General features: G+C 43.6%; 1 protein-coding gene across 2 annotated transcripts in view; it reads right to left on the bottom strand.

Moving 5' to 3' along the window:
* GSTZ1 (glutathione S-transferase zeta 1) overlaps positions 1 to 21,746 on the bottom strand; it is a 63,887-nt gene that overhangs the window by 9,332 nt on the left and 32,809 nt on the right. For both annotated transcript variants that reach the window (XM_068115493.2, XM_068115494.2), the window contains 3 exons: positions 17,116 to 17,194; positions 16,593 to 16,645; positions 15,073 to 15,122 (listed from right to left, as the gene is read on the bottom strand). In XM_068115493.2, the coding sequence (XP_067971594.2) occupies positions 15,073 to 15,122; positions 16,593 to 16,645; positions 17,116 to 17,194 (182 nt within the window). The remainder of the gene's footprint in view (positions 1 to 15,072; positions 15,123 to 16,592; positions 16,646 to 17,115; positions 17,195 to 21,746) is intronic.

Below are 21,746 nucleotides of genomic sequence, written 5' to 3'. Positions count from 1 at the left end.
GTGTGTGTCGTTGGTTATCTCCATTTGTGGGTTTCAGGAGGTGAAATTGAGTCTTCCCAGGACCCAAAGTATCCACCTCCGCTTCGTTAAGGGACCACGGTTCATGGACAAAACTGTTCAACTTTTTCAGAGTTTTGTTCCAAGGGCTCTTTTCAGGATCTTTACCGAATCCCAGATTGCCTCCAGTTGTAGTTCGTTTATGTACGTGTGCAATATTTGCATGTGTGTGTGTGTGTGCAATATTTGTGTACATATGTAAAATACGAAAGATTTTATGCAACCTTGACCTTTGACCTTTTGATCTAAAAAAAAAACTGCTTGTTGCTTTTGATTGGTGAACCAACTGAATGACCCAATATGCAAATTCTTAAAATCTCAGGTAAATTGGACAAAAATTGACAATTTTATCTGACGCTGACCTTTGACCTTTTGACCTAATTCTTAATTTGCCTTCTCCATATTCTCATAATAAAGCTTTGTTAAAAATTTGATGACAAAATGCAAATGGTAAATGGTAAATGACACCATAATCCTCTTATGGATTACCATCACTACATCATCTGATCACTCATCATCATCACTCCATCACAATCTCACAACAAAATTAAAACGTCGAAAGATGTTGTGTACTCGTCAAAATATATAGAACCCTTTAGAAATAAACATGGTGGGTCAGAAAAGGTTCTTCTTCATTTTCGACGGACAAAAGGAAGCCAAATATTGAATTGGCTTCGTCGCTTAAAAATTCCAAACTGCACCGCTTCCATCGGACACGGATGTGATTGTATTTTGATACGTTCGAGACAACTGTGAGCATCTCGTTTGTAAAACCCTTCAAACACCTGGCATACATCATTTATTTTCTTCAGTTGCTGAAGCATTCCGACAGAATGACAGGATGTAAAACACCACCACCACCACTTATCTGACCACTGAGGTCGAGTTCAAAGTTTCACTTCCACACTGGCAACACTTCATTGTCCAACATTTACAAATGTCCTCCAAATTCATGTAAAAGGTTCAATGATGTCTCCTAATGTCCTTATCCTGAATACACCTTATGTACAAGCTCCTCCGTGAGTCATTGAAAAAAAAATAAAGGTTTTCTTGTCCTGAGACACCACCTGATTTGGGCTAATTCTAGAAACCGATTTATCTCACCTTTCTCATAGGTCCATTCTAGAATGATAGGGGCAAGCTAAAGTATTCAGGTCCACAAACTAAGCCCCAAGTACTCAATTCATAGGCTTGGGCTCGTGACTCAAGAACCTGAAGACCTAACAAACCCCAGGACTCTAAACTCGAGTCTTTAAACCTGTGACTCAATCTAGCTACTCATGGAGTCAATAGAAATTTAATGGTGCATGCGACTAAAGCAATACGAGGTTGGGGTTGGGGGACAGGTTGGCACAAGAGAAGGCCCGAGGCAAGGTGACACTGTCAAGTCGATGAATGAGAATTAAAAATTGTGACGTGACTCAGCCGGGTTGTTGTTAAGAATTATTCAATTTTTTTTAAAGGCCTTTGAAGACTCAGCTCTTGAAAGAAACAACATTTGCACCTGCAAAGGTTCCCTCAATATTGCAATCTGAAACCACCTAGCCATGTGCAGGAAATGTACCTGTCCCACAGTCGGGCCAGAGTACTGCTACCCCCAGCCGTTCTCCAAAGACAAACTCAAATACTGAGGAGAGGCTGTGTTTGCATGACTGTCTGAGCCGAGATCATCGCACTGCTCTGTGGCTTGTCAAGCAAATAGCGTGACGTGGTGAGAAGAGAACAGCCAAGCATAGCTCGATGAGACGGGCACCCTGGATACGACTGCTGCAGACGGTGTATAAACACAGGCCCAAAAACAAGCTCATGTATCTAATTCCCAGAGGAGACACAAGGTACACAAAGAAAGCCAACATGACAAAACTTAGTAAACTCAAGCAGTAGAGACCAGATTTAAATGTCCATTTATTTACTTTATATACAAGTAATATACCAACAAATGAGACATCCTCACTGAATGTAATGATTCTTCATATGAATCAGTGTTTGCTCAGTAAACAAGAGTGAAATTGGTCTGGTTTGCACAGACCTGTGGAGAACGGAGCATAAAGTCAAGAGACCAATGAAAGTTATTTCATAACTTGATGATTCACACCGAGGGGTCCCCTTAGTGCACTCACCGATAACCATGTCATGGAACTTACTCGTGGGAACTTCCACATATCTCAGTTGTTGAAATATGTTGACCAAGCAAAACGAGCTTTGGTATATTCAGCTGAGTGATTTGTGTGTTCAAATGGAATAAAAAAACAAAAAACAAAGATCTAAGGACAGCTCGTCCATGTAACACATGCAGAACAAGGACATTGCAATTTATTACATGGCAAGCAAGGCACATGGTGCTTTTAAGGTCCCTGTCCTTAACATTATATATTTTTATATATACAGTGCAATCAGAAAGTATTCAGACCCCTTCCCTTTTTTCACATTTTGTTATGTTGCCGCCTTATGCTGAAATCGTTTAAATTCATTTTTTCCCTCATCAATCTGCACTCAATACCCCATAATGACAAAGAGAAAACAGGATTTTAGAAAGTTTTGCAAATTTATTAAAAAGAAAAACTGAAATATCACATTGACATAAGTATTCAGACCCTTTGCTATGACACTTGAAATTTAGCTCAGGTGCCTCCCATTTCTCTTGATCATCTTTGAGATGCTCGACACCTTGATTGGAGTCCACCTTTGGTAAATTCAATTGATTGGACATGATTTGGAAAGGCACACACCTGTCTATATAAGGTCTCACAGCTGACAATGCATATCAGAGCAAAAACCAAGCCATGAGGTCGAAGGAACTGCCTGCAGAGCTCAGAGACAGGATTGTGTCGAGGCACAGATCTGGGGAAGCCTACAAAAAATCTCTGCTGCATTGAAGGTTCGCAAGAGCACAGAGGCCTCCATGATTCTTAAATGGAAGAAGTTTGGAACAACCAGGACTCTTCCTAGAGCTGGCCGCCCGGCCAAACTGAGCAATCGGGGGAGAAGGGCCTTGGTAAGAGAGGTGACCAAGAACCCGATGGTCAATCTAGCTGAGCTCCAGAGATCCTGTGTGGAGATGGGAGAAACTTCCAGAAGGACAACCATCACTGCAACACTCCACCGATCTGGGCTTTTTGGCAGAGTGGCCAGACGGAAGCCTCTCCTCAGTGAAAGACGCATGAAAGCCCGCTTGGAGTTTGCAAAAAAGCACCTAAAGGACTCTCAGACTGTGAGAAACAAGATTCTGTGGTCTGACGAAACCAAGATTGAACTCTTTGGCTTCCGTCTGGCCCTATAACCTTCTTTCTGAAGGCCTCAGATAGCTCTTTTGATCTAGGGATGGTGACGCCGCACACTTCAACAACAAAGAGCAAACCAAACTAAATGTCTGAGGTTTAAATAAGACAGGTTCCTCCAAGATCCTCTCTAACGATGTTCTAATAATTTGCACCTGATCTGGTGCACCTGATTCTAATTTTAGGTATTTGAAGTAGTGATAAATGTAGGGGTGTACTTACTTTTTCCACATGCGAAATTTGCATTTATGTTTATTTAAATTACACAATGGACTACAAAATGTAAATGAATGAATGAATGAATGATTGAATGATCGTTTTAAGGCCATTTCCCCCCGCTGGAGCGGGGGTTAGCTTTGTGGTCCCCATGACAATCATGGTTCCCTGTTTGAGGCAATGTTTTTATGGCCGAATGCCCTTCCTGACGCCAAGACTACAAAATGTAAATGTTTCATGATATTTGTTATATTTTATCACCTTTATCTATCAATATTGTTGAAATGAAGATCAAATAGCTGTGTGTTGAAATATGTTGAAAAAGTCAAAACTTTACATGGGGTGTACTTACTTTTTCACGTGACTGTGTGTGTGTATATATATATATATATATATATATATATATATATATATATATATATATATATATATATACTAGCTTGGCTCGGTTCACCGCGCTCGCCTCACCACGCGTCGTTACTGAGGAACGGGCTTATTTTAGCTGAGGATAATGACTGTACCTGAGTTGCTGTGTTGTCATGATTTGCACCAATCATAATACAAACAATTATTTTGAACAAATTTATTTGTAGTGTTTGTGATATTTCATTTTTATAGGCAATTTAGGTTGAAGATTTAGGTTGAAAAAATATATATAATTCCAAAAAGAACTCAGCACATACATGCGGGAGGGGTAGGTGCAGACTGGATGTTTGGGACGATTACACCTCACCACCACATAATTTAAAACACCTCGAAATTAAAAAAACGAAATTAAAAACACCTCACAGCCACGAAAGACGAAATTAAAAACACCTCACAGCCACGAAACACGAAATTAAAAACACCTAACCACCATGTCATTTAAAAACACCTTACCACCACATAATTCAAAATACCTCACCACCACCACGTCATTAAAAACTCTTCACAACCACGGAAACAAAAGTTTCAGGGAGTAGTTCAGTGACAACAGACACTGCCCAGATATGTAGATATATAAATAAATGACTGTACCTGAGTTGCTGTTTTGTCATGATTTACACCAATCATAATTCAAACAATCATAATGCACAAATGCATTTGTAATATACGTGATATTACATTTTATAAACAATTGAAGTTGAAAAAAAAAAATTCCCAAAACAATTCCCCAAAAAATAAAAATTGGAATTTTTTTCAAAACAAATACCCTTAGGACATACCGACGGGAGAGATAGGTGCATACCAGAAGTTTGGTACGATTTCACAAAAGTTTGAGGGAGTAGTTCAGTGACAACACAACACAAGATTATTATTTTTATTTTTATTTTTATTTTTTTTGTATACAAGATCGAGGCTCGTGAAAGAGCTAACATTTATCACACAAAAAGACAAACCGACACACAAAACACAAAAAACAAGGGGAGCGGTAGACAAGATGGGGAGAGAGGGGGAAGGACACAAACACAACATTTGAGAGCAGGGACATCGGGAGGACTTGGGGGGAGGTGGGAGAGGAATAAAACATATGAACACTGCAAGGACTCTGGGGTGAATTACCGGGGGTAGAAAAGATCAAGGTTTTCGATGGGGGAAGATAAGAGATGGTGGTGAACAGCTGTTTTAAAGACCTGGAGGGAGGAGTGGGATTGAAGGGAGTGGGGGAGTTTGTTCCAGAGGTGGGAGAAAAGGGGAATGAAAGAGTGAAGGTGAGCAGAGAGCCTAGACTTTGGCAGTTTAACCATAAGAGGGTTGCAGGCAGATCTTGTGCGACCTGAAGGAATATTGGGGGGACAGAGCACAGAGAGAGCTGGGGGAGCAAGGCTGGAGAGGAGTCGGTAGAAGACAGAAAGACCACCAACCTGCCTGCGGTGAGTGAGTGAAAGGCCCTCGGTGTTGACTACATCGCAGGAGATTCCAATGATTCTGAAAGCTTTGGCTTCAACAGCGTGAAGCCGAGCAAGGTGTGAGGCAGGAGCACCAGCCCAGAGGTGGGAACAGTATTCCATTGAGCTGTGGATGAAAGCCTTGTATGTGGTGAGGAGCTCAGGTGTGCCAAGGAAGGACTTCGCACGACGGAGGATGCCCAGTCGGCGACTGGCTTTGGAGGCCAGCTTGGAAATGTGGTTTTCCCAAGAAAGATCATGGCAGATAGTGAGACCCAAAAGCTTGAGCGACAGAACTTCTTGGAGAGGATTGTTGAGAAAGTAGATGGGAGGGTTGTCCAGTCGGTCCTTTCGGAGAGACATTGTAAGAGTGTGAGATTTGTCAGGATTGAAAGACATGTTCCACTTGTTTGACCAGTCAGTGATTTTGTCCAGGTCTGCAGAGAGTGAGGAGGCTGCAGACTGCCGATCTGAGGGATGAGGAATGGAGCGACAGAGAGTAGAGTCGTCAGCAAAGAGATAGAGAGGATTTTCAAGAGAGTCAGAGAGATCATTGATGAAGACCAGAAAAAGCACAGGGCCCAGAACACTACCTTGGGGAACTCCAGCCTGAACAGGAAGAGGAGATGAGAGAAACCCATTCAGGGCCACACGTTGACTACGACCAGAGAGGAAGTCCGCCAGCCATGCGTGGAGATTTCCATGGATACCAAAGGAGGAGAGTTTGGTGAGCAGAGCAGGGTGCCAGACCGTATCGAAGGCACGTGAAATGTCAAGGGAGACAGCTCTAATTTCCTGTTTGGCGTTGAGGACCTCCATCCATTGTTGAGAAAGCAGAAGCAGCATGTCCAGAGTAGAGTGACCAGGTCTGAAACCAAATTGATGATCAGAGATCAAGCCATTGGAGAAGAGGAAAGATTTAATATCTGAAGCAATGATGGATTCCATGACTTTGCTGATAATTGGGAGAAGGCTGATTGGTCTGTAGTTGCTGGGATCTGTTTTTGCACCTTTTTTGTGCAAAGCGGTGATGTTGGCTGATTTCCAAGCAGATGGCAGATGACCTTGAGCAAAAGAGAGGGTGAAGAGAACAGAAAGAGGGAGTGAAAGAGCAGAAGAACATGATTTTAGGACCCGTGGGCTGATGCCGTCAGGACCAGTTGCAGAATCAGAGTCGAGGGTTGACAGAAACTTTTCCACCTTGTCAGGAGGAAAGGACACAGAGTCCAGGAGCAGCTGGGTACGACTGGGTACGGTGGGTACAGAGAGGGATGGGTTTGGGACACAAGATTTAGAGGCAAACACAGAGTTGAGGCATTCAGATTTTTCACGTGCGGAGTCAGCCGTTAAGCCGTTTGAGGTGAGGGAGGGGATGGAGGGGGAACAAACACCAGAAACAGATTTGACCAGACGCCACCAGGATTTGGAAGAGGGAGACAGATAAGAGAGTTCGGTCTTGAGAATGGTGAGATATTGTTTCCTGGCTCTCCTGAGGGTGGACACACACTTGTTTCGGGCTTTGTGAAAGGAAATGAGATTTCCTTCCGTTGGATTTGCTTTCCAGGAGACGAAAGCAAGTTGTTTCAGGGCAACAGCCTCACCACAAGATTCCGTGTACCATGGACGGGAGGAAGGGTATGACAACTGAAGACGAGATGGGATAAATCTGTGCATGAGAGAGAGCAATTTACTTTGAAAGAATTCCCAGGATGAGTTGATGTCAGAGGCGGTAGAGATGGGAGACCAGTCCAGATGATTGATGGCTGCTTGAAGACCGTGCCAGTTGGCCTGAGTGAAATGCCAGACTCGTCGACGCTGAGGAGGCTCTCTGAGAATGGTCAGAGAGATGTCCACTTTGACAAGCACATGATCAGATGAGCCGATTGGAGCAGAAGAAGAGCAGCAGACATTTTCAGGGAAGTTTGTCATAACCAAATCTCATACACTCATACACTGATAACTCATACACTGCACATATATATATATATAGATATGTAAATATATATAAATATATATATAATGTATATATATATATACATATATACACGAGTATATATTATATATACATAATATTGTTGCGGTTTTGAGAATAAAGGATGACCCCCCCCTCCCCCCCCCCCCCCCCCCCCCCTCGTAGGTAGACACACCACAACATGAACCCTCGCGATAGTTAAGTTATTTCTTATAGTGGAGCGGATATGTGCCAAAAAACACCAGAGTAGTGCACTTCTGGCAGAAAGCATGACATTTGGCACACGGGGGTTTTCGAGTATGCTGAATTCAATAAGAAGAGGAGGCAAGTCGTAAAATGATTACTTCCGGTTAAAAATGGCGGATTTCAAAATGGCCTCCAAGTAAACCGATAAAAAACGTGTATCTCATATATCGGGCATATAGCAATGTGTTTGCATAACCAAAATAGCTAGAATATCATTATTATTAACTGTACATTGCTTCTTCATATCAAGATGTACATTTGGTACCAGTGAGGGCCTGAAGGCATATTAATAACGTTAAACCCTGCGCACCTATAAAATTGACACAACTGACACGATATTGACACAATATTTTTCATTAATATCACACCATGAATTTTTGTGACGTTTTAATTTTGTCATCACGTTAATTTTGACATAACGTTGGTGAGCTAACAGCGCCGTTGGTATGTTTAGTGAAAGTGCCATGGTCATTAAAATGTGGTAAAAATAACTTGTGTTGTTGTTTTTCTCTACAGTTTGGTACAGTGGATATATGGTTCGAACAGTCCACTGGTTATTATCTTATATTTGCATAACATAAATAATAAATGATGTTGAAGTCTATGAATAGTATTCATCTGTACTGATTGAGGTGTGTTCTATCTTTCCAGGGTTTGGTGTTTGGTCGTAGTCTCCATGCTACACTGAAGTGATGTCAAAGAAAATCAAGCTCGTGTTACCAGACACACCAGGTCAAGGCACAGACTGGTCACTGTGTGTTCTATGTCAAGAAGCCAGCACCGAAGTATTGGTAGATCCAAAGAGGAACCGCAATGTGTCCTATAGATCTATAGGATACCAGACTTTATCAGAGAATCTCCACGCATTGAAGGATTTAGACGCTGTTCCATTCTCCATGAATTATGCCAGATTGGACGATGGATCTGGTATTGAAGAAACGCTTACTAGAAATAATGCTAAATGGCACAAAACATGTTATCTATCCTGTAACAAACAACAAATTGACAGGGTTCGGAAACGAAATGCCAAACAGGACACAGGTACTTCGTCAAAAGCATCAACGCCTGTTAAAAATAAACTTCGGTGCAACTTATCCTTCGGTCAGTCAGATGACGCCACCGTATGTTTCTTCTGCGATCAACCTATACAAACTGAACACAAATATCACTGTGTAGAGACAATGAATGTCGATCAGAATGTTCGGCTAATGGCGACAGCACTGAATGATACAAAGTTGCTAGCTAAACTTAGTTCTGGCGACATGCCAGCTAAAGACGCTACATATCACAAGATCTGTATGACTGATTTGTATACGAGGTACAGATCATATCAACGACACCAAGACACTACAAACAAAGCTCGCGATATTACGTCAGACTCGATGGCTCGAGCAGAATTGGTCTCGTACATAGAAGATGCACACCAGAGCGATGAGAAACGAAACAAGATTTTTAAACTGGCAGATCTTTTTGTTTTGTACAAGGATCGCCTACATCAGCTCACAGCTGATAAACCAGGGTATATTCATGCCACTAGACTCAAGGAAAAGCTCCTCGCTATATTACCAGGCTTAGAGGCATAAAAGACCAAATCAAATGATGTGATCCTTTCATTCAAAGATGATATAGGTGATGCAATACTTACTGCTAGTCAGACAGACCCAGATAGTGATGCTGTCACACTCATGAGGGCCGCACAAATTGTACGCAGAAAGTTGTTTGAGGTAAAACAGTCCTTCTCAGGGTCTTTACTGGATACTCACTATAGCAACCTTCCGTCATCCTTACTAGCCTTGGTCCAGATGATACTCTGTGGTACAAATATCAAGAGCCAAACTGCCAGCAACACAGTACATGTTTGTGATCTCGTACAGCTCCAGGAACAATGCCCGAATGCTTTATCTCAATTTTACAAAGGACATTTCGTGACTCAGAAGACCTGTCACAAATTTTCTGCGATGGCCCATGACCACGTTCATGAACAGCTCAATGCTATGGTCAAATGTGAAGGAGGAGCGATTGGTATCACGGAGAACGAAGGAGCTTTGCGACGTTGGATGGTAGCTGGGCCGGAGGTATCAATAATTATAAACGAGTACGAGGACAGTCAATTGTCGAGGAGTACAGACAGTCGTCAGCATGAACAGATACCCAGTACACAGAAATCATTTGCTTCTGATGTGACAAATGTGGTGCACGTGATTGATGGAATGGGTAATCCCTTTACAGATGATAGTGCGAATTGTATTCCTTGGACACGAAAGTAATCATGTCGGAAGAAGTGGTTAACGGTGTACGAACTGTAGAAGAACTTGGCAAAACCCAGTACAAGAGCTTTGTCGACGATCGAATTGCAAGCACGCGTACTCCTTTCTATGACACCATCACCAAAAACAACTTACCACTATTCAAGTCTGGACGCAAGAAAACATCAAAATCAAAGACGAAACTAGCCAGCCTGAAAACAGACCTTGAGTTGTTCTCCAGAATGTATATATCTTGCCAATCCAGAGATGGGGATCTAGAAACATTCTTCCAGCATGAAAACCACGCATGGCCACCGTCGCTAGCTGAAGAAAATGCCTTGGGCCAAGGCAAGAAATCGAACTTGCTTGTTTGCCTTGAAAGTCTTGCTCCATATCCCGTGGTAACGCCCGTGTTCGAGGTGAAGATAATAGATGGTGCCGCCTTAGTACATGCATTAGATCCAAAGAAATCCACAGTTACAATCAAATCGTTCAGTGACTATTCGCAACGAGTGTTCATGCCTTACGTACATAGAGAACTTCAGACCTCCAAGCGGTTAGATGTGGTTTGGGATGTCTACAAAACCAATAGCTTGAAATCGCATGTCAGGCAGAGTCGTGGTGATGGCATAGCTGTCCGGGTTGCTGGAAACACAATCGTGCCTGGAAATTGGGCGAAATTTCTACGAGTTGATTCAAACAAAACCGAATTGTTCACGTTCTTAGCCAATGAAATTAAATCCACAACTGTCTCAGAAGGCAAGGTAATACTCTCCACAGATGACGAAAACATAGTGTCGACATCTGAATACGAGATATCGGCCATCCAAAATTGCACCCACGAAGAAGCAGATTCCAGAATGTTGTTGCATGCCTCACATGCGTATCATCTGGGGTATCGGCACATTCTAATTCAAGCGACTGGCACCGATGTTTTGGTATTGGCAATTGCAACAGCCAGTGTCCTGGGTGGATGTGAGCTTTGGTTGGCGTTTGGTCATGGAACCAAGTTTCGGTATATTCCAGCCCACAGCATTGCGGCTAATTTGGGGGCTGAGCGGTCATGCGGTTTGCTGTTCTTGCATGCTGTATCGGGATGTGACACCGTCTCATTCGTCCACGGTGTAGGGAAGAAGACAGCGTGGGATGTTTGGCGCTCTCTTCCACATCTTGGACATGTCTTCAACAACCTGTCTCGTACACCTAGCGAGGTATCTGAGAGTGATATGAGCGAATTGGAGAGGTATTTCGTGCTGCTTTACAGTAGGACTTCATCATTGAAAATGGTCAACGAGGCTCGTCAACATCTGTTTGCCTACGGTAATCGGAAGATTGAGAACATTCCTCCAACAGCCGGCGCCCTGAAGCAACACGTAAAGCGGGCTGCATATCAAGCTGGTCATATTTGGGGACAAGCACTTGTCCCAAGTCCAACTCTACCATCACCAGAGGAATGGGGCTGGATGACAGACACCGATGACAGCTGGACACCCCTGTGGACAACTCTCCCGGAAGCATCGAAAGCGTGCCGCGAACTTATAAAATGTCAATGCAAAAAGAGCTGCTCTAGGAGGTGCAAATGTTCTAAAGCAAGCCTTCCGTGTACCCAGTTGTGTTTATGTGCAGGCCAATGTTCCAGGGACTGAGAACACTGGACGTTTACGTGTATATAATGTATTTCTCATTAAGCTACCATATTTGTTGCGGACAATTTCTATATTTTAATGATATTAGATAAGCGTTAAGGTTGCAATGTATTTTCACAGTTCAAGTGATATTATTCTACATAATACTATGTAAAATCAATCATGTTTAATTAAAAAAATTGTGTCGATATTGTACCAATTGTTTCAATTTTATAGGCGCGCAGACGTAAGCATTATCCATATGCCTTCATGCTCTTTCGGGCAGCACTAAATGTAAATCTTAGTGTGCAGAAGCAATGTAGAGTTGGCATCATGATATGTTACTTATTTTGGCTTTGCAAACACATCGCTATGTAACCAATATATGAGATACACGTTTTTATCGGTTTACTTGGTGGCCATTTTGAAATCCGCCATTTTGAACCGGAAGCAATCATTTTACGACTTGCCTCCTCTTCTTATTGAATTTAGCATACTCGAAAACCCCCGTGTGCCAAATTTCATGCTTTCTGCCAGAAGTGCACAACTTTTGCACTTATCCGCTCCACTATTAGTGAATGTAAGGTAGACTCCTTTCCTGTGTTAGTTTTGCGTTGAGCAGGCCCTTGAGTAGGGCGGTCTTTTGGGCTGGAAATGCCACGTGGTAGGCCTTCAACAAGTCTGGCAAGGCCGAAGGGAGGCGCTGCAGAGGGAGTGGCAGGTGAGCCACGAGCCGCCAATCAGAGCTCGAGGGGAGTGGCTCACCACGGCAACGGGAGGTGGAGCATGGAATATTCGGGTAAGGCTGGGGCGGAGCCTTAGAACCCTGCTCCGAGCCCCCCACCTCAGTTAAGTAAGAGTCAGAAGTCAGAGCCGGGGAGTATCGTGAGTTCCGTTGAGTCGGAGCCCCTGTTAGAGTGAGTTGGAGTTCGGGTCGAGGCATTGATTGAGTCAGAGAGAGAGAACGCGCAAGAGAACGAGTCAATTGCATTGCCGGTTATCGAGATTGTACACGAACTTGCCCCGTGCCCTGTACCCTGCGCTCTGCCGCTGTATTAATCATGGGTTCGAGAAGACGACCCGTGCCGGGCCACAGATGCGCGATCTCCTCCTGCCTGCCCTCTCCTGCATACGAGCCGTGACCGCCAGAGGGCCACGCAGGGCGAGCTGTCCCGGAGCGACCGACGCCAGGCGCGTTTGGCGCACGAACCTGCTCTTCTTCCATTTCCCCGTGTGCGTGAGTGGGCCCTGTGTCTGGGTATAAGTTAACACTGTTAAGCTTCTGCTCTGTGTCCCCTTTCCTTTATCCGAATCCTGTACATTGTGTAAATAAATTGTGTTATTCCTCTTATTTGACCGTTCTTGTCCCTTCCATTAGTTGGCCTCGCGTGGTACGAATAGAACCGCTCGAATCGGGTTCCATAAAAAGTAACGGCACACGTCACGTGATACGCACACCGCTCGAGCGTAATCGATTAGCGTGGCTTGTGCGAGATCCGACCCCCGTTTTCGTAGCAGCGTGGGTACCAAAGGTACGTGCGGAGTCGACCCGATACCCTTTCTCACGCTTGCTGCAGAAGTGGCGATTCGGCCTCGTGGACACGAAGACCCAAGGGGAAAAAGGGGTTTAATCCCTCCTTTCTAACGTGAACGGGCTTCAGGAGATCCGCAACAATGTTATATTATATATTTAAAATATATATTAATATATCACACATATATATATATATATATATATAATTTTTTTTTTTTTTTTTTTTTTTACATATATACATATATATATTGTCAAGTCCGCAGCCGATGAAAACAAGCCTTAGACAGATAGCCGGTCGGTCTTTATAAGCCGAAAATTGGCAGTACTTTTTGGCACGTGCGTGATGGGACCAAAGTGCTTACCTGCACGGACGAAAGCCACGGGGTTTTACACGAAACAAAACACCATGCAAACAAGACATGACAAATGAAATGCAACAATAACTAGAACGGCACTCAGTAGAGAGCATACCTTCACCTGGTTGGCCATATCACTCAATGGTGAAGAATCACTTTTAAAAATTCTACTAGCTGGATCCGGATCTGGATCTTCACCAAAATGGAATCGATTCTTCCTCATCACACACACAACCTGTCCAACAAGTTTCGTACAAATCCATCCATAACTTTTTGAGATATTTTGTTCACAAACAAACTGACAAACAAACAGGCAGACAGACAAGGGTGAAAACACAACCTCCATCCATCTTTGGTGGCGAAGGTAATATTGGTTTAATAAAAATGAAGCATGGAATGAAAATGAAAGGTAAAGTAAATCGAATGGCCTGATTGAGGTACCTCCACATGCAGACTCAAAAACAGACAGGGGAATGATTAAAGAAAAATAATAATGTTTTAAGCCGGCTGGTACTCAGTTTTGGTGCACAACGAGGACTTTGAGGAGGTCAGTGGTCGTCGAACCCGAGTCCCCGTGCGGGAAGCGCACAAGATGGCATGGAGTCGCACCCGTAGCCAGCCGCCTGCATGAGGCACACAGACAGAACAGCCTCCTTAGGTCTGCTTGCGACCTCCTCAATCTCCGCAGAGCACCACCGTCAACAACACCCCCTCCAAAGTTGCAGAGGTTCTCTCAGCTCCGAACCATCCTCCCCAGAAAGTGCACACGAGACAGCCGCAGCTGAGAGCCAGAGACAAAAGCGTCTGCCTGCCACGACACCAGCATGAGAGAGCGAGAGAGAGCGAGACAAAGAGATGCCTTCTTCTTCTTTTCTCTTGCTCGAACCTTCGCTCCGACATCACACCAACGTCACCCCGACCAATCGCCAAGTTCCACTCAATCGCTCCATCGTCGGGCTTGACCAATGACGAAGCTCAGGGCGTGGTCTGCCGGTTACGATCGTTTCCATGCCCCTCGTCCCAGTCTGAGAGTGTGGCCTTGTTCCTTAGTCGGGTGGTGGGGCGGGGTTTACTCGTCGCAGTTTATGCCGGTAGTTGTGGTTTAATAGAGAATTTTTATGGCCGGCTCGTTATAATTGTAAAAACATAGGGAAAATCACAGGAGGCAATCACATACTGGGAGAAACTAATCTTAACCCTACCAAGTTAACACACGCTCGACCCCCCGCGTGAAGACACGTAAACGATCTTAAGCTCACAGTTTTTCTACTTAAATACATCGAGATTGGCTTCCTACTCGCACGCGGTCCATGCTAATTTATATAATCCTGCCTCCACTATGGTATGTCATCACCTACCCTCACAAACGTAATTATATATATATATATATATATATACACAGATTCTGTGGGATTCATATTTATATGAAATGGGACCTTTTTATCTCAGAGTGTGAGAAGCTCTCCTAAGTTATGGAATGTTGGATTTTGATGCATATGTATGAAATGTAAAACCTGTGTTGTTGAACTGTGATGGGGCATGTGAGTCCTAATGCACATAGTTCTAAGCGGTAGCAGTGCCATAGTACCACGTTCACTATGCTTGTACATGGTACAGCATGCACACTCCTCTTGTAAACAGAACCAAGTGTACCGAATTGATCAAAACACTCACCTGTTGGCATTGTATGCTTGAGGGACCAGGCAGAGGTCAGCCATCGTCACCTGCACCAAAAAATCATTGATGATTATCACCTTTAGCTTTGCAAAGTGTTTGTCGATCTTCAAAGAGTGCAGAATGAACACGAAAACATGAGAAAGTAACAAGTGCAAATGCATGCTGGTAAATACAGAATACTAAACATGGGAAAGTACAAACCACAATTAACCACCTCGTACAAGATAAATTTGTGCAAACACTATATCACCAAGATTATTGGGTCAGCATATCCAAACTTCAAATGAATCCGCCTAACTGGTATGTGCATATTTTCCCCACACAGCAAAGCAGCATGTGCTTTCTAATTGTGAGCAACAGGTTTGAAACTCCTTTGTTTTATAATCAAGATGCCAAGAAGCAAAGAGCTGACGGACCTTCAACAACGAATGGTTTTGGGTGCCAGAGCTTCACCCTGTGGATATTGAAAGTAGGACATGCAGGCCAAAATTATGAACATATCAGATGAGAATAACTTCATATTGAGCAAGGGCACAAACCTGATATCTACCAACATTTGAGAAAATATGCAAGTGACGAGGTTCGAGCTGTTCTTGTTGCCAAGGGCCTAGAAATATTCGATTAGAAATTGCATGAAAGTTTGTGAATCGATAACACCGCACATTTAGCTCCTCCACCGAAGATGGATGGAGGTTACGTTTTCATCCCTGTCTGTCTGTCCGTGAACAGGATATCTCAAAAAGTTGCGAACGGATGCGGAAGAAACTTGGTGGAGAGGTTGTGTGTGGGACACGGACGAATTGGTGCGATTTTGGTAAAGATCCAGATCCACATCCGATAATTTTAAGTGATTCTTCACCATCGAGTGATGGGGCTAAAAACGATATATAACACGACATCTCAAAACGTTATGGACGAATTCGGACGAAACTTGGTGGACTTGATGGGAGTGCGAAATGGACGCATCAATTCGATTTTGGTGAACATGTGAATAAGGATCCAGACGCAAGTGTTTCTTTTTATTTGTGAAGTGATTCTTCACCATTGAGTGATGGGGTGAAAATGATATATAGCATGATGTTTCAAAAAGTTATGGTCGAGTTATGACAAAACTAGGTGGATGAGTTGGTTAGGCGACAAGAACAAGTTGATTAAATTTTGGTTTAGGTTTGGATCCAGATCTGGCCTATCAGTGGGATACAAAACGTAAACTGTTCAGCCTAGCGGAGGTATGCGCTCTACCGAGTGCCGTTCTAATTCCTTACTGTCCCAATATGGTTGGTGATATCGTGTAAGCAACGCCAAATGCATTTTATATATTTGGTGAAAGAAATTCAGCGAAAATACAAAAATCCCACCATGTTGCGTACGTCGTACATAGACAGCGGTATGATTATAACGGGTATTTTGGGTCATTTCAGGAGCAACGAAGAACCAACCAGGAACAATTTGCTGAGTGAAAGTTTGAAAGTGAAAGTTCAAAAGTTAATTTCCGCTTTTGGCGAGAAAATTCCCACCTCATCTCCAACGCAGTAACGCCCTGCTGTGGCTTGCAGCATCTTCTCAACAGCTGGTGGAAGTATAAAATGGCAATGAAATTTTCATCATTTCTCAGCTCTAACTATTGTACTGATATTTCAATGTCTAGCAACAGAACAAGAAAAATACACAGATATACCTCTGGGGGCACGGCTGTGCCACTGATACAGTGCCCCTCCCCTGTAGATTAAAGTTGCAATTTAGAATCGGACCGTGTTACCCGGCACCTCGGTGAGAACACCCCAGGGTGACTGTTTACAGTTAGGCTGGAAATCAGAATCTCCATTAGACAACTCAATGATGAGTAAGCAACCTCTGAGTTATCCCATTAGCCCATAAAATTGGTAAATACAAATATCGACATATATTTAGCCAAAAAACTCATTGTAACATCTTCAAATGACTAATAACTCAAACTACAACACGTAAGCATTTCGTATAGTGCACAGAGCAATGGACAAGTCAGTTTCAGCTGGTGAGTAATGTGTCTTGTGAAAACACCTTTGAAGCCCTTGTTAATGTAGTGCTGCGCCCATGCTTCCCTTCGCTCCTTGTCGATACGCATAACCGTATCGAGGTTCTGTGGGATGGTGCAGAGGGCAATGAGCAGATATGACAAGTTGGTAGCAAGTTCAAGTTCAATGGGATAGTTAAACAAGAAATTTAAAGCAATGTCATGGTAACCAAGCTCTTATACTCTGTACAAACAAGCATTGCTGGCTTTTTTTGGTAGTTTTTAAATACCAAATCGAGGCTCATGGAAAAGTGAGGTTACAGTATAAAAGGCAAGCTAATTGGGGTAACGGATAGAAAAATGGAGAGAATTACCAAAAAGGAAAAGGGGAGAGAGAGAGAGAGAGAGAGAAAAGAGAGAAGAAGAGAGAAGAAGAGATAAGAAGAGAGAAGAAGAAGAGAGAAGAAAAGAGAGGAAGAGGAGAGAAGAAGAAGAGAGAAGAAGAGAGAGGAAGAGAGAAGAAGAAGAGAGAAGAAGAGAGAAGAAGAGAAGAAGAAGAGAGAAGAAGAGAGAAGAAGAGAAGAAGAAGAGAGAAGAAGAGAGAAGAAGAGAAGAAGAAGAGAGAAGAAGAGAGAAGAAGAGGAGAGAACACAGAAGAGAGAGAGAGAAAGAGGAGAGGATGAAACAGTAACCTGCAAGTAAAAAATTTGGGTTAAGTAGGGTTAAGGGGGTAGAAAGGATCATGAGTGGGCATGGGTAATGACTAATGACATTAGATGGTGGTGCACCACCTGCTTAAACCTTGGAGGGAAGGGTGGGATTGAACCATCGAAGAGTTAACGACAACGGCACTTAGTAGAGAGCATACCTCCACCTGGCTGAACAGTTTACGTTTTGTATCCCACCGATAGGCCGTTATCTGGATCCGGACCTGAACCAAAATCGAATCGGCTTGTTGTCGTCACCTTACCAACCCATCCACCGAGTTTTGTCATAACACCTCCACAAATTTTTCAAATATCATGCTGTATATCGGTTTTGGTCCTATCACTCAATGGTGAAGAATCACTTTTGACAGACAGACAGGTGTGAAAGCACAACCTCTGCCCCTTTGGTGGTGGAGGTAACCATGGTAGAGGAACTGGAAGAACAAGTGCATCCTGGAAGAGCTAGGGAGGGTTTAAGGACTGAGAGAGCAGAGGGAGCTAGTATCAGGGTACATGCATCCCACCGGTGGAGAGGTTGTCTCTACAGAAATTATTGAGGATTTATTTTCTATTTTTTGAATACAAAGTCAAGGCTTGTGGAAGAGCTGGAACACCGAATGGATCAGGATACAGCAGAATAGAAGGAACAGGAGAAAGAAAGGTGGGGGAGGGGTGTGGGAAACACACCGACAGCAGGAATGAGGGACAAAATAGAGAAAAGCTTGGACAAATAATGGATGTGGGGAGGAATGAGTGCTGGGATAGGATGCACGGGTGGACAACATAGATAAAGGAGCAAACTCTGAGGATGGAAGAACTGTAAATTTGGAAGGAGGTGGGCTTGGTGAGGGGGGGGGGGGGTAAAAGATCATGGTTTTGTATGGGGGATAATCTGACATGGTGGTGAACAGCTGTCTTGAACACCTGGAAGGAACAATGAGATTGAAGAGAATGTGTAAGTTGGTTCCCCAGGTGGGAAAAAAGAGGAACAAATGAGTGGAGGTGAGCATTGATCCTGGATTTAGGTAGTTTCACCAGAAGCGGGTTTATGGTGGACTGGGTGTGCCCTGCAGAAACCTGGGGGAGGGGGTCGGGGGGGGGGGGGGCAAGTACAGAAATAGCAGAGGGTGCAACACCAGAAAGGAGGCAGTTGAAGACAGAGAGACCACCGACCTGTCTGCAATGGGAAAGTGATAAGCCCATAGACTCAGCTTCGACACAGGAGATTTTGATGATCATGAAGGTCTTGGTTTCCACGGCAGCAAGCTGAGCAAGATGTGAGGCAGAGACACCAGCCCAGGAGGAGACCATTACTCCATCAAGCTGTGGATGAAGGCCTTGTAGGTGGACAGGAGTTCAGGTGTGCCAAGGAAAGACTTTGTACGATGGAGGATGCCCAGTCGGCGGCTGGCTTTGGAGGCAAACTCTGAAATTTGGTTTCCCAAGAAAGATCATGGCTGATCGCGAGATCCAGGAGTTTGAATGACTGAACTTCCTCAAGAGGTTTTTGCAATTCCCATATTGTTTCACTTCCAAGTATTGACTCGTGATTTGGATGGCAACCAGGTTTCATTTATATAAAGCCTGATAATTCCAGTAATCTCTGTGTGTCTGTGTGTCTGTGTGTTTGTTTGTCTGTGACCGCTGTTTCTCGACAACCACGGGTCCGATATACTTGAAACTTGCCAGGTATATTGCTGGGGACCCGAGGATGTGCCTTTTCAAGGTTTCATATTAATCGGAGAAGTAGTTACCGAGCTATGTCCAAAAAACGATTCAACCAATCAGAGAGCAGCGAGCTATCACGTGTGCCGAACGTGGCGAACAGACTCTGCCTCGGACGGCACATTTGAGAGCGTATTCATTTATTTCCCGTTGGCAAACTATGTTGCCGCTATGTTGGCGTTAAACTATGTTTTAAAACTAATTAAAACTAATTTGCGATTCTTTCGCTTTCCTGCGCGTTTGTGCACGCTATGGCGATTTCTTTACCAAACTCCGCAAGCCGTTCGCTTTGGACCAAACCATTTCATGTAAATAGAGGGGGGGGGGGGGGGGGGATTGTCACCGTACTCGCAAGCCGTTCGCTTTGGACCAAACCATTTCATGTAAATAGAGGGGGGGGATTGTCACCGTACTCGCAAGCCGTTCGCTTTGGACCAAACCATTTCATGTAAATAGAGGGGGGGGGATTGTCACCGTACTCGCAAGCCGTTCGCTTTGGACCAAACCATTTCATGTAAATAGAGGGGGGGGGGGTTGTCACCGTACTCGCAAGCCGTTCGCTTTGGCTTTGCGAATGGACCAAACCATTTCATGTAAATAGAGGGGGGGGGGATATAATTTTAGATATATATATAGTACGGGCATGCCCTAGTTTATATAAAACCTGACAATAACTGAGCGATATAATATAAACAAAAAGTACACCGATGTCTTCTAATGCCCACATCATGGATGTAATATAGGTCGGTACAAAGCTGAACCACAAGTCTCAGATTGCTGGGAAAGAAAGGCTGCAGATATTACCTAGACTAATGATCTGAATGGTTCCTTTCCGTGTTGGTTCCATTGTATATCCAGCACATACTTACCATAAAATCCTTGTGACACTGGCAGACCTTCCCCCCCTGACCACATGATTTTGACAAGTAACAAATTGAAAAGTTTCTGGCATGCCATCTTATATCAGGGTACATGCAGAGGCTGTTTAGATACATCGTACATTATAGTTGACCAACATAGGGAGGTCATAGGAGAAGATAGTGATGAAGTAGGATGAGATAGGGATGAAGTAGGACAAGATAGGGATGATGTACGATGAGATAAGGATGAAGTAGGATGAGATAGGGATGAAGTAGGATGAGACAGGGATGAAGTAGGATGAGATAGGGATAGAATAGGATGAGATAAGGATAAAGTACGATGAGATAGGGATGAAGTAGGACAAGATAGGGATAGAGTAGGATGAGATAAGGATAAAGTATGATGAGATAGGGATGAAGTAGGATGAGATAGGGATAGAATAGGATGAGATAGGGATAGAATAGGATGAGATAAGGATAAAGTACGATGAGATAGGGATGAAGTAGGACAAGATAGGGATAGAGTAGGATGAGATAAGGATAAAGTACGATGAGATAGGGATGAAGTAGGACAAGATAGGGATGAAGTAGGAAGAGATAGGGATGAAGTAGGACAAGATAGGGATGAAGTAGGATGAGATAGGGATGAAGTAGGATGAGATAGGGATGAAGTAGGATGAGATAGGGATGAAGTAGGATGAGATAGGGATGAAGTAGGACAAGATAGGGATAGAGTAGGATGAGATAAGGATAAAGTACGATGAGATAGGGATGAAGTAGGATGAGACAGGGATGATGTACGATGAGATAGGGATGATGTAGGATGAGATAGGGATGATGTATGATGATAGGGATGATGTACGATGAGATAGGGATGATGTAGGATGAGATAGGGATGATGTATGATGATAGGGATGATGTACGATGAGATAGGGATGATGTAGGATGAGATAGGGATGATGTATGATGATAGGGATGATGTACGATGAGATAGGGATGATGTATGATGATAGGGATGATGTACGATGAGATAGGGATGATGTATGATGATAGGGATGATGTACGATGAGATAGGGATGAGGTAGGACAAGATAGTGATGAAGTAGGATGAGATAGGGATAAAGTACGATGAGATAGGGGTGAAGTAGGAGGAGATAGGGATGAAGTAGGAGGAGAGCAGGAAGAAGTCTGGAAAGATTGAGATTAAGTAGAAGGAGATTGGGAGGAAAGATACATCATAAATGTCGATCTGTCTGTGTGTTGCAGTATCCACTGCTCCACCTCTGGACAGATATGGACCAAATTTGTCACAAAGGTAAACGGTTGTACTGGCCCAGTTTTAGTGGCGTTAGGGACTCCTTCAGCTGCTGGGAACCCCCTGGGGAA

This window comes from Myxine glutinosa, chromosome 5, assembly GCF_964187855.1.
Source record: "Myxine glutinosa chromosome 5, kmMyxGlut1.1, whole genome shotgun sequence".
Taxonomy (NCBI): domain Eukaryota; kingdom Metazoa; phylum Chordata; class Myxini; order Myxiniformes; family Myxinidae; genus Myxine; species Myxine glutinosa.
The sequence above is the reverse complement of the archived record's forward strand: the minus strand, read 5'-3'. Positions and strand labels throughout refer to the sequence as shown.